Raw genomic sequence first — 13,695 nt, 5'->3', positions numbered from 1 at the left:
GGGGGGGGAGGGAACCCCTGGGATTGGATAAAAAGTAAAATCATGGACACATACTTAGGTGGGTGCAGGAACAATTAACATGATAATGAAGGAATTTGTGGTATCTGTCCTGGTGCCTATCACATTTGGTTGTGCCCAGGGGCTCCAGAAAGAGGGGAGTTACAAGTTACCCAAACATTTCAAGGGTATGTTATCATAGATGCAAAAAGACAGTAGGCTCAGTTAAGGTAAAGGTTGACCTTGTCAGTGAAGATACCAGCCTAGGATGTAACTGGCCACCACAACAGCTTTTAGTTAAAGTTTAATTTCAGACCATCCTTTGTGGTGACTTTAGGTCTCTGAGTTTGTAAGACTGCCATGCAGGCCTCCCCTGAGCTTGTCAGGTCAGCATGGGGCCCCTTTCGTCCACAAGTTGATACACAAATGGCTGGCTTTATAGTTAATCCCAAAGCAATACATTCCTTAAAAGGTAGAAGAATAGCATTTGCATATACACTATACACTGAGTAGCCAGATTGTTATGACCTCCTGACGTTTGTAGGCAAATTAGCCGTACACTGCATTGTATGGGATATGGAAGCCGAAGGCCTGTTCGAACACCTTTGCTGTCTGCAGTTACCAAGATAAAACGTCTCCAATTCGCACAGGAACACAAGGATTGGACAGTTGGGCATTGGAAAAAAGTCATGTGGTCTGATGAATCACATTTCCAGTTGCATCATGCAGATGGCAGAGTGAGAATTTCGCAGAAACAGCATGAAAGCATGCACCCCACATGCATGAGTACAACCCTTCAAGCTGGTGGGGGCAGTGTTATGGTTTGGGGCATGTTTTCCTGGCATGATTTGGGCCCTTTAATTCGTGTGGAACAACATCTGAATAGCACAACATACCTAAGTATCGTTGCTGATCAGGTTCATCCTATCATGTTGTTGGCGTATCCCAGTGGAGATGGCTTCTTCCAACAAGACAATGTGCCATGCCACAGTGCTCGTATTGTGCAGGAGTGGTTTCAAGAACATGAGGGAGACTTTACCTTGCTTAGGTGGCCCCCACAATCACCAGAGCTCAATCCAATTGAGCATTTGTGAGATGAAGTTAAAAGAGCCATCAGGCAGCTGGTTCCACAACCATCAAATCTCACCGAAATGGACAGTGCTGTTCATCAGGCATGGTGTCAGATTCCTCGCATCACCTTTCATCATCTGGTGGAGTCAATGCCAAGAAGAATCGCCGCAGTATTGAAAGCAAAAGATGTCCCAACGAAGTACTGATGGGGTGGTCATAATAATCTGGCCACTCAGTGAATATATGCATACATACTGTATATATAGTGTATATCTATAGATGGTTGGCTTTTAAACTTAATTTCTATAGTGACTTTTTGTATAGTTTCTATATGAATGTTGGAATATTAGTTACACATGAATTGAATAAAATTGCTAATTCTTCTAGTTATTTTTCCTTATAATTAGTCAATGCAGGAGAGGAAAGTAGGAAGGAGTTGGGTTCTTACTTGAGCTAAGTAATTGGTTCCAAAAAAGTAGGCTCTTTATTTAGAGAAAACAAAGAAGTGATAAGGGTGAAGAGTTGACAGTTCTCAGTGAAAATGCCTGAAGGCTTTGTAGCGAGAGCCGGAATCAGTGGTGTAGAGTTAAGAGTTGCTCTTAAATTCTGTTGTAATAATCATAATTATTACTGCTCCTTCAAGGTGTGGTATCAACACAGTTGTGAAATGCTTCACGTTTGTGAATTCACTTAAGACTTATTTTTAAAATGTCTTGGTGCATGTACACGGTGTCCAGCTACGACTCTAAATGTTACGGGTAAATCTCGCGTGACCTGTCGTTCTGGAGAAGTTAGCATAAAACAACACGTTCAGCCTGCTCTACGGGAGACACGTATTTGTTGTTGAGAAATCGCAAGCTGTTTTTATGAGAACATTAATTCTCTCAGGGAAACAACTCTACCACCGACTGCCCCCCCGGGGGACGCTGTGCGGGGACACCTGCGTCCTGCTGTTTGGAGGAAAGGGCTGCTGAGAACTTAGGGCAACCGACCGCCTCGCACTGAGAAGTGGAAAACAGAGAACAGCTGCCTCCCTCGCCATCACTGACACTAAGGCAAGCAATTCTCCCCGAAGGAGTCTCCAACACCTTCGAGAAGAAAGCGGTGGTGACTTGATTTAGAGCCTTGAGCGGGTGCTTGGCACCTAATAGGCACTCAGTAGGTATGTGTTGAAAGAATGAATGAGTGAATGAATGAATGAATGAATGAACGAACTTTGTAATGTTCTGAAGCACTCACAGAATATCCAAAAAGGTCGGGACATCTCATTGCTGGGCACAGTAAGTAACATAACCACTCTTCTTACCAAAAATAACTCAACCAAGAGTAACTCCCATCTGTAAGGCTGATGGAAGCGATTCTTTGGCCAGGCTAGAAACCAGAGGGAGTTACGTGTGTGCTTGTGTGAATCTACAAAGGAGCCCATGATTCTTAACACCTTCTTATCATGGAGCTGTTTCAGGCAGAAAAGAAAGTACTAGGATGTGCACATTTTTAAACATAAGATTTTGCTTTAAAAAATAAGAACAGCCCTAGCCGGTTTGGCTCAGTGGATAGAGCGTCAGCCTGTGGACCAAAAGGTCCCGGGCTGGATCCAGTCAAGGGCTTGTACCTTGGTTGCAGGCTCCTCCCCAGCCGGGGCCCTGGTGGGGGGCTCGTGCAGGAGGCAACCAATCGATGTGTTTCTCTATCTATCTATCTATCTTTCCCTCTCTTCTACTTTCCCTAAAAATCAATGGGAAAATATCCTCGGGTGAGAATTAACAACAACAACAAAAAGAACACAAGCATCTTCACAGCCTAAAAAATAAACATGAACCAAACAGTTGGTAATCTTCCTCCGCATGTGGGTTGTATACGGTTGCCTTGAAATCTTTGACCTTGCAGTCTATAAGGGCTGGGAGATGTGAAAAGCTTTGTTAAGAATTTTCCAAATAACAGAATAAATGTAATCTCACGGAATGGGAAATTTTGATAGTATTTGTACTACTTACAGATACATTTTCAGATGCGCTGACTTAACCATTCTCAAATAGGCTTTAACAGTGTTTCCAGCTCTGAACATCCTAGCTGAGGTCTACATGCGACTTTTCACTGACAATCCTGAGAGAGAACCCATTGGAGCTTCCTTCGGGAGAGTGAAATGTGCAGTGGTTCCGTGTGGGTCAGCTCCTGACAATTCCATCGGGCGGTGGTGAAGCCTTGAGCGGCGGATTTAATTTCTCTGAGCCTGCTTTCTCCCACTGATTGATAAAGTGAATACAGGACCTATGTCAGAGGGTGGTTGTTGTAAGGATTAAATATACACAGTGCTTTGCATAGTGCCTGTGCAGAATAAGTAATGCTTCCTAAATAGTCAAAATTTAAGTTGAAATGGGTGAAATGCTTAAAAATGCTGAAAACCAACCATTTGGCAAATATACTGCTTTTTAAGGGGTAAAATTCCAGAGAACATGGTCCTTATGTACTCCTTCAAATAAAAATGATAAATTCAGCCCTAACCGGTTTGGCTCAGTGGATAGAGCATCTGCCTTCGGACTCAAGGGTCCCAGGTTTGATTCCAGTCAAGGGTATGTACCTTGGTTTCTGGCATATCCCCAGTAAGGGGTATGCAGGAGGCAGCTGATCAATGTTTCTCTCTCATCTCATCGATGTTTCTAACTCTCTATCCCTCTCCCTTCCTCTCTGTAAAAATCAATAAAATATTTTTAAAAAATGATAAATTCAGAAAAGTTTTATTCCCGATAACTAACACACAATCAATTAGGCACAAAAGATTCCAGTACTGAACTGCTGCTTACATCAACTCTATTAAAGTGTATTAAATCTGGGTCTGGGATATTTATCTGGCATCAAATGCCAATATTCCAACTATTTATGAAAACGAAGGCATTTAATTTGCTAGTTAAACCTGGGGTAATTCCTCTTGCAGCCCCACCACCTTCATGCTTATGTGTCAAATAATCCAGCTAAGATTTTCATGTAGTTCAAATATTTATTGACTGCCTGCTCTATTCATGTGACAAACACTATTCAAAAGGAGGAAGGGAGAGAAAGCACGCCACTCAGGCTGATGTTGTTTAGAGCCTTTATCTGGGGAGAAAGACTGAGGTCAATGAAGATCTATCCCATCCTGTCCAGCATGGCGCAGGCACAAGCAGCCTGGACCTCCGGCATCAGGCCCTCCTTTCCAGTAACTCGTCTCATTTCCCGATCCCCCAGGGAAGGAGGGTGGCCGGCGTGGCCGATGACACCGCCTGACATCACTGTTCCGGATCGCAGGGGAGCGCGGGGCCGCCGGGCCCACCTCCTCGGTGGCCTGACTGCGCTCACCTCTCCATTCCCCGCTCCAGCCACGTGAGGTGTCCTAATATGGTCCGACCCGAGGGAAGCCAAGGAGCGCTCGCCTTTCTGCTGTTAATGGGGCGGGGGCAGGAACAAACCTTCCGAGTCCACCACCCTCTGAAGGGGAGCCAGCGGGGCTTTGGGGTCGCAGCTGGGCGAGCTGAACGTCAGCTGCAGCCGCAGCTCCCGCCTTGGGTATCTATCATTGAACAAACCCGGCGAACCCCATCTCCCCGGAGGCTTCCTGCCCTCCCCTCTTGCTCCATCCCCCCTCACCGTCGGCAATCCTGGGGCATCCCCCCAGCTCAGGTCCCCCTTTCGGAAGGGGAGGCGCCCTGGGGGCCGCTCTCGGGGACCTGGGCTGGCGACTCGCTGCGCCTCGGGTCCTAGCAGCCTGGGGCGCGGGGCGGGATGCGGGGGGGGGGGGGGGGGGCGGGATGCTGCTGCAAGGCGTGTCTGGGCGGCGCTCATGTGATGAAGCCGGGGGAAAACAAGGGGGAGGAGGAGGCAAAGAGGTGGCTCTTTTTTTTTTTTTTTTTCCTTCTTTCTTTTAAGGAGTTTGCCACGAGCGCGTCTCCTCCATTCGCAGTCCGGGCGCGTTCGGCGGCGGAGCGGGAGAGGACGGCGCTCCTGGGACCCCGCGGGCGCACGGCCTCTCGCTCGGCCCCGCGGCCCCGCGATTCGCAGAAGGCGTGACCCGGCGGCCGGGCGCGGGAGAACCGCGGAGAAGCCATGGGTGCCGGGAGCTCCACCGAGCAGCGGAGCCCGGAGCAGCCGGAGGCGGGCAGCGGGGCGCCGGCCGAGCCCGAGCCCCGCGGCGGCAGCCCGGGGGCGGAGGCGGCGCCGGCAGCTCCGGGGGACCCGGACCCCGCGGCCGCGGACCCCGCCACCAAGGTACGGGAGCGCCGGGCCACCTGCCGCGGGGAGGCGGAGTGGGGGGATCCCTCTGATGGCTGCCGGCGAGAACTTCCCGGCCCGGCCAGCCCATCTGCAAACTCGGGCGGGCGCACGAACCCCTCTTTTCTGGGTGGTGGTTGGGTTTTATTTTTTTTTTGCGCCGGGGCGGGACCCGAGCCGCTGGGAGCGCGGCCGGGGGCTCGCACCTTTGTGGCGGGTCTCCAGGCGGACGACTGCGCCATCCGCCGTCATAAAAACCGAGCCTTTCTCCGCGCTCTTCCGGCGGGAGCCACCCAGCCCCAGGCGCGGGGCTGCGGGGGAGTCCGTGGGGGACGGGAACGGACCCCCGGGGCCCAGAGTCCTGAGCCCCGGGCCCTGCCTCTCCCAGAGGCGGAAAGCCAGCTGCTGGGCCAGGGCCCGTGCTGCCGCCCGGCCAACCGGCCGCCCCGGGGTCCCAGGCCGCCCGCCGCCCCGGTTTCTAGCGGTGCCCGCAGCGACCTGGGTCTGGTACCCGGTGCTCCTGCGGCAGCGGCGGGAGCGGGCACCGCCTTCCCGATGCGGAGAAAGCCCGGGGTGCAGCTTGCTCGGAGCCAAAGAAAACCTGGGCAGACGCCGCGTTTCCAGAAGGAATGACAGGTTTCAGAAAAACGAGGCGGCGTCTTCCTTCTCGCTCAGGGCATTCATTGCCTGTGGCCTCGGTTGGATAAACACATCCCGGAGGAGGAGTAGCTAGAAGTTTTCCAAGGATGCGGTCTGTGCTCTTGTCTCGGAAGGCATCCGTGAACCTGCTAGGACATTTGCATTGTATGGTCTTAAGGCTTCCAGGCTGAAATACATATTCTCGGCCACTTCCAGCAGCCAAGTTGGTACTCGGTCCCGTCCTTGGGTTTTAGATCTATTTCCCAGCGTGTGCGTTCCTTAGCAGAGCTTCGCCCAACCTGGTTTGTGATGCCCTCCTAGGAAGAGGTGGTCAACCGCACTTAATGTTAAAAAAAACAACAACACACAAAACAAATCGTGTGTCGAATGTGAGGATGCAGATGACATGAGGACCTTGGAGAGTTATCTGGGCAGGGGTATTGATGTTTAGTACATGTTTCATGCATACATAGGTAAATATGTTGGATAAGTGTTTTTATAGGGAAAAAGAAGCTGGAATCTAGGTAAATTTCACAGAACTGTGGCCTCGTTGTCTTGACCTATTTATTTATTTATTTATTTATTTATTTATTTATTTTACAGAGAGGAAGGGGGAGGGATAGAGAGCTAGATACATCGATGAAAGACCAGCTGCCTCCTGCACACCCCCCACTGGGGATGTGCCCGCAACCAATGTACATGCCCTTGACCGGAATCGAACCCAGGACCCCTCAGTCTGCAGGCCGATGCTCTATCCACTGAGCCAAACTGGTTTTGGCTGTCTTGACCTCTTTAGATGCCCCAGTCTAGTTTGGGCTGAGACTGCTCTTAACTAGATTACTTTCCGTCTTTAATTTACAAATCCTTGTAAAAACCCATGGCCCCTATAGTTGGAGATACAAGTACTAACCGCCTGGCTTAGCTAGATTTTTGTAAGGTGCCTCAGCCCTGGCCTGAGGACTGGACTGTCCCTTTGAGATCTGAGTCACATTTTAATGCTTACTGTACATCACTTTTTAATGCCAACTACTGTCAACTGGTTGCATAACCCGTGTTTAGAGTCCAGTAATGAACGTCATGTTAATGTGTCATTGCTAAAGCTTTTAGTCAGGTTCATTTTTTCCGTGGCTTTTACTACGCCTCAGGTTCTCCTGTTAACACTTCACACTGAAATATGGTACTTACCCCCTTCCCAATAAATTCTAATTTGTTCGTGTAAAAAATATTCCTTCCATTTTCTGATTCCCTTCTCTTTATATCTTTTTTCTCCAGAATCTTAGTCTTCTCCCTCTCTCCTGGTCACCACCATCTTGAAACAGCCAAACCCTGTCCTTTAAAAAAAAATGGCTTAAATGACATCCAGAATATCACTGACCTTTTTGGCGTTCTGCCCAGTTATCAATTTGGAGGCAATCGATACACTTACATGGGTCCTTGGAAAATGTGGAGCTTTTCATTCCAATGAGCAAAATGTATTTCTCAGGTTTTGAAGACCTAAGTCTTTCCTAAAGAACTCTGATTAGCAGTGACTCAGCACGCGCCTCTCGCCTCCCCTCTTCACCCGGTTAAGCTCCAGTTCCTGACCTCTGAGTAATTCCATCTGCCATTCGAGGCTCTCACCATGCCATGGACCCTTCTTCCTAGCAGGTTCCACATTTGTGGGTTTAGTGACTTGACTAATGTTTTTGTTTTTTTTGGGTTTTTTTGAAGCTATTCTGAATGTTCCACAAGGGCAGGAACCATGTCTGTTGTTTATAACAGGTGTTCCCCCAGGTGTTGCCTGCTGCCTGCACGTAGTGGGCTCTCAGGAAGGGATGGTACTGGCTCCCTGGCTTTGATTAGAGACGATCAAGTCGGGCCATACCCTGCTCATCTAATTTTTCTCCAATTTAACCTTTGACCTTCTCATCGTGATCCATCTCATGCAGCCGACAGTGATTACGTCAAGTCAGTCTGTTTGGTTATTAATACATATAATGAATATTTTGGCAAAAATTCAGATTTGGGAACTTTGGTTTCTATTTCTCTTGAAAGAGTGGCATGCTAGGCAATTTCAAATTGCCTTTGATATCAAATAGACCAATATATTAGCCACAAATAGGCAAGGGGCTCAAATGAGATCACTTAAATGCATTGAATAGTTTGAATTGCATCTTGAGCTTTCTTGTTTGGGTCTGTGGACATTTGGGCAGGTTTAGACTAATACATCATTCCCTTCCCACCAGTAGAATGTTGATGATTAACTAAAGGCTGTTAGCAGATTCCCCCCCCCCCCCCGCCCATCTAAAAGGATATTCATATCATGTGCACGTTGCCTATTTAGCAATCCAGTTTACTTTCCTTTTTTCTGCTAATTTCAGTTACCAGTTGCTCACTGAGTAAGTGCTCACACATCAAAAGATGTTACACTCACTGAGTTGTTACTCCTGTCAGGTCAAGCTTGATTGCTCAAGCTTAACGTTTAGATGCACTGAGGCAGAAGTCTTGGTTTTATCTGTGGTATTTTTCTTTTTAAAAAAATAGAAAAATATTTTTTCTGGGCAGGGGTATTGATGTTTAGTACATGTTAGCAGATTCAGAGAGGAAGGGAGAGGGAGAGAGAGATAGAAACATCAATGATGAGAATTGATCGGCTGCCTCCTGAAGGCCCCCCACTGGGGATCGAGCCTGCAACCGGGCATGTGCCCTTGACAGGCAGGAATCGAACCTGGGACCCTTCAGTCCGCAGACTGACACTCTATCCACTGAGCCAAACCAGCTAGGGCATCTGTGGTATTTTTCAATAAGTGGAAGGAATCTTACCTTCTAGTCAATTTTTTTACCGTCTTCATATGTAAATTCTGGGAGAAAATGGCTTGATCAATTATTTTCCAGGTTTAATTTTGAGACTTGGCTATTTTGGCTACTACAGGGGCAGGAATATTAACTGCCAAACATAAAGGGTAAGTAAAACCTCAATCGTCTGTCTTAAAAATTTGTCTTCAAAGAGTGTTTTAAATCCGGTGTCAATATAGAGTGGAGTATATGGCATATAGATGACAAATTTAATTCCAGGACTCTGGCAGATCTTGATTGTGGAGCCAAGCTCCAGGCTAAGTCTGGACTGTCACCATCCTCTACGTTAGCCTTTCTGTATTTTCTGCTTCATCAGTGACTTCCGAAGGAGAAATGGAACAGTGGTCAGTTGCCACAGTGGGAGGCCCGTGTCCCTGGCGGGTGGGAAGATGAGGACTCTGGTCAGTCCTTCAAGTTGTGGTTCCATTTGATTACAAGAGCTGAATCACCAAAACACAAACTTGTACTCAGTTAGAAGGATCCACTATCTGATTAGCAGATGGAAGGATGTCTTTGCCTTTCCGGCATTAAAACAGACCATTGAGTTGACTAAGTGCATTTCGTAATTCCTCTTCCAGCCTGAGGTGGTGGTGGTATGCTTTCTCTCACTTGCCCTCTGTTTTACAAGATGGGGACGGAGACTGAAGATGGCCTTGATGGGATTATGGCACCAGTTTTACACTGAAAGGGCCGGCACTTAAGATGATTAGGCAAGAATTACATGTTTGTTAGCAGAGTGGTGTTTCTTTTTCATTTTCTTTTACAAACCCTTGTGTCGAGAGTGGTGTTTTTATGTGTGTGGCTACCCTGTCTTGTGGATTTTAGCCAGATTATAAATGGTGCTACTATCTGATTGGAACACAGCCCTGAAATTGGAGATGTGATGCGAGGATGGTCATTTAGGATAGCTGTACCCTGTGGGGACAGCAGGCCCCGCCCTTGACTCTACGGCAGCTATTTAGGCTGGTAGATGGATGCAATCAGTGGAGATTTCCACTTGAAATACCTCACTCTGCAAAGCACAGGCCTCAGTGTGCATCCTTTTGCATTCATTTGGGTTGACTGAACGCTGTGCCTGGATGGCTTTAAACTGATATTATAAGGACCATTCTAGTTTGGTATCTTACAGGATGATTAATAAAATGGAAATAAAATGTCTTATGTTAAAAGGTATTTTAATAGAGTTGGGTTTTTTCTTCTTCTACTTCTTTATCAGCTTTAACACATATTCAGTGTTGTAGAACACCAAAGAAAGGAAAATCAAATTAAATGGTGCTTATCCTTGACCTCTATAACCCTATATGCTGTAGTCGTTCATGAAGTGAGAAATTAGTATTTATAGCACTTTGAATTCTGAGAAAAACATAGTCAGTACTTTTAACTCATGAAGAAAACATCCTCAAACCCAATTCTTAGTTCTCTTACAATTCAGAATAAGTTTAAAAGAATTCAATGAAAAAATATGGGGGAGGGGGGGAAAGCTGGGTTCCGGAAGGGAAAAGCACTATATGTAAGCATATTTTCAATAAATTCTTGAAAAATCTATAATTATAATTATTTGATTTGTCTAATTAGATTTCTGGCCATTTTCCTGCAAATTAGCATCATATTAGAGAATGTAAGGGTAAGATTAAATATATATATTTATATATATTTATATATATTTATAAATATATATATATATTTATATATATATATTGATTTCAGAGAGAAGAAGGGAGAGAGAAAGATAGAAACATCAATAGTGAGAGAGCCGAAACCGGTTTGGCTCAGTGGATAGAGCGTCAGCCTTCGGACTGAAAGGTCCCAGGTTCGATTCCGGTCAAGGGCATATACCTTGGTTTCGGGCACATCCCCAGTAAGGGGTGTGCAGGAGGCAGCTGATCGATGTTTCTCTCTCATCGATGTTTCTAACTCTCTATCTCTCTCCCTTCCTCTCTGTAAAAAATCAATAAAATATATTAAAAAACAAACAAACAGAATACTTCTTTAAAATTAAAAAAAAAATAGTGAGAGAGAATCATTGATTGGCTGCCTCCTGTATGCCCCCCTAATGGGGCATGTGCCCTGGCCCAGATGGAGCCATGACCTGGTTCATGGGTCAACACTTAACTGATGAGCCACATAGGCTGGGATAAGGGTAGGATTTTATACCTATGATCATCTTTATGTGTCCTTCTCATTAGTACATCTAATAAAGGGATTGGGGTGTTAAAATAATCGAATAATTTCAATCATACATGCCTTCATATCTCTTATCATGAATAATTGAGCTTATTTAAAGCTGACTGTAGATCTCATATCAGTTTTTAATTGTAAAAGCTTTATAAGATGATCAAAAGCATTTGTTTACTTTTATTAAAATGACTTATTTAAAGGCATTGCATAACAGGATTTGTTTAATATATATCTATTTTTAAATGTTCATAGTTGAAAACCTCAATTTCAACTGTGGTAAAAAATGAATGAAAGATGAGACAGGGGGCTGAAAACCAGGACTACAGGCTTTATTAGAGGAGAAGGACCCTGCCGGGCTGTCTCACAAGGGGGGAGTAACAGCTCGTGCAGGGGTGAACACGCCTTTTGAGGGGAGGAATGGGAAGGGATGGGGCTTAGGGTACTCGGCACGCGCTGATTGGTGGTTTCATATAAGGCACATGATTAGGCACTTAGGTACTTAGGGACAAAGGCTTAGGGTATTTGGCAGGTGCTGATTGGCGGTTCAATGTACAGTCCATATAAGGTGCCTGGTTAGGTGCTCAGGAATGTCCAGGCCGCAGGTGCAGGTTACATCATACTCCATCCATCAGTTGGGGGAAGGGAGGATCTATCAGTGAAAGTCACCTATTCTTTTCAATCCTTCAAGTACTCATTGTTTGAAATCAATATTGGTGGTTTCTTGCTTATTCTTTCAAAAACTTTATGCATGGGCAAGGATATAAATAAAAATAGTCCCATCTTTAACAAATAAGATCATACTATATATATTCTGTTACTTTAGGTGTTGGATATCTTTTCATATCAGGACATAAAGATCTACCCCTATTCTTATTAATGGCTACATACATAAATTTCTCCTTTATGGGTTGAAGTACCACAGTGATTTAACCAATCCCCTGTTTTTGTATTATTTTCCTAATCTTTTGCTATATTAAATGGATGGAAGGAATATCCTAGTTCAGATATCTTTGTAAGTGTGCAAGTGTATCTTTAGGGTAGATTTCTGAAGTGGAATTGCTGGGTCAGAGGATTTATACTCACTTTAGATTTTGATAGCCCTTGTTAAACCTCTTAACAAAGAGATTCTTCCACTTTGCATCCCTACTGTCTAGGAGGCCAGCACTCGCTTTCCAAAGCCTTTGCCTCAGTGCATCACAGATTTTCTAATACTGCTCGGTCTGTACCTCAATTGGCACTTGAACTTCCTTGGTGCATTTTTAATGATGAGGTTGAGTGCCTTGCCATGTATATTGGCCACCCAGTCAGGAACTGGGCTGGCTTTCAGAGCATTAAATAAAAGGCTATGGTTTATTTTACTGTGAGTTAATTTTTAAAGACTTTCCCTCCGGAAATTACTCAAAATAGGGCAAGTTTAAGAGCAAAAAGGTGGCTGAGGGACTACTCTTCTTGACTCCTTTTTCTTCCCAAGTTAGTAAACTGTCTTTAATTTTATTTGCTTAGACAATGACCTACTTTTTAGGCTATCAATTTAAAATGTTCCCCTCTGGGAACAATCTAAAATCTAGTTGCCAGAAATTTCTTCATACTTCTGATCCATGACATACATGTTGGAAACGGGGATTGAGGGTCACAGAAATCCAATTCCCCTGGGCTTTGTCCCTTCCCATTCTCTTAACAAATGATGGCCTGGCTCGGTTAACTGGAAAAAATGTGTTTTCCCAGAAAACGGTAGGTGTTCAAAGCTCTGGAAACTTCAGGATCTTTCCCAGACACTGTTGCTTCTCTTACTACAAGTATTCATTCTAGTTCAATAGTTTTAGTCTTCCCTACAGTTTCTCCATGATATTTTTTTTTTAAATGGGGAGAAACCCTGTAATTGTATTCTGTTTAACTGTAACCAGTTATAATAAAACTAGAGGCCCGGTGCATGAAATTCGTGCACGGGGGGGGGGGGGTGTCCCTCAGCCCAGCCTGCACCCTCTCCAATCTGATACCCATCAAGGGATGTCGGACAGCCCTCTCACAATCCAGGACTGCTGGCTCCCAACTGCTCGCCTGCCTGCCTTCCTGATTGCCCCTAACTGCTTCTGCCTGCCAGCCTGATCATCCCCTAACCACTCCCCTGCCAGCCTGATTGATGCCTAACTGCTTCCCTGCCAGCCTTTTGGCCTCTAATTGCCCTCCCCTGCAGGCCTGATCACCCCTAATTGCCCTCCCCTGCAGGCCTGGGTCCCCCCCAACTGCCCTCCCCTGCAGGCTTGATCACCCCCAACTGTCCTCCTTTGCAGGCCTGGGTCCCCCCCAACTGCCCTCCCCTGCAGGCTTGATCACCCCCAACTGCCCTCCCTTGCAGACCTGGTCCCTCCCAGCTGCCCTCCCCTGCTGGCCTGATCGCCCACAACTGCCCTCCCTTGCAGGCCTGGTCTCTCCCATCTGCCCTCCCCTGCTGGCCTGATTGCCCACAACTGCCCTCCCCTGCATGCCTGGTCCCTCCCAACTGCCCTCCCCTGCTGGCCATCTTGTGTCCACATGGAGGCAGCCATCTTTGACCACATGGGGGCAGCCATCTTGTGTGTTGGAGTGATGGTCAATTTGCATATTACTCTTTTATTAGATAGGAGGATGTCAGTTTTATTTGATTAGTAAATGAGACCAGTCACAGTTAAGAAGGGTGGTCACTACAACTGGTTGGCCAGTCTTCTGTTTGTTATATGCAGACATTGTAAACTG

General features: G+C 46.2%; 1 protein-coding gene across 1 annotated transcript in view; it reads left to right on the top strand.

Moving 5' to 3' along the window:
* Positions 1–4,955: 4,955 nt before the first annotated feature.
* AKAP12 (A-kinase anchoring protein 12) overlaps positions 4,956–13,695 on the top strand; it is a 74,279-nt gene continuing 65,539 nt past the window's right edge. Inside the window, exon 1 of the mRNA XM_079781393.1 lies at positions 4,956–5,307. Within this exon, the coding sequence (XP_079637519.1) occupies positions 5,146–5,307 (162 nt within the window). The 5' untranslated portion in view covers positions 4,956–5,145. The remainder of the gene's footprint in view (positions 5,308–13,695) is intronic.

Source organism: Cnephaeus nilssonii, assembly GCF_951640355.1.
Source record: "Cnephaeus nilssonii genome assembly, chromosome: 9".
In the NCBI taxonomy this organism is placed as follows: Eukaryota; Metazoa; Chordata; class Mammalia; order Chiroptera; family Vespertilionidae; genus Cnephaeus; species Cnephaeus nilssonii.
This window is presented reverse-complemented; position numbering and strand designations above follow the sequence as displayed.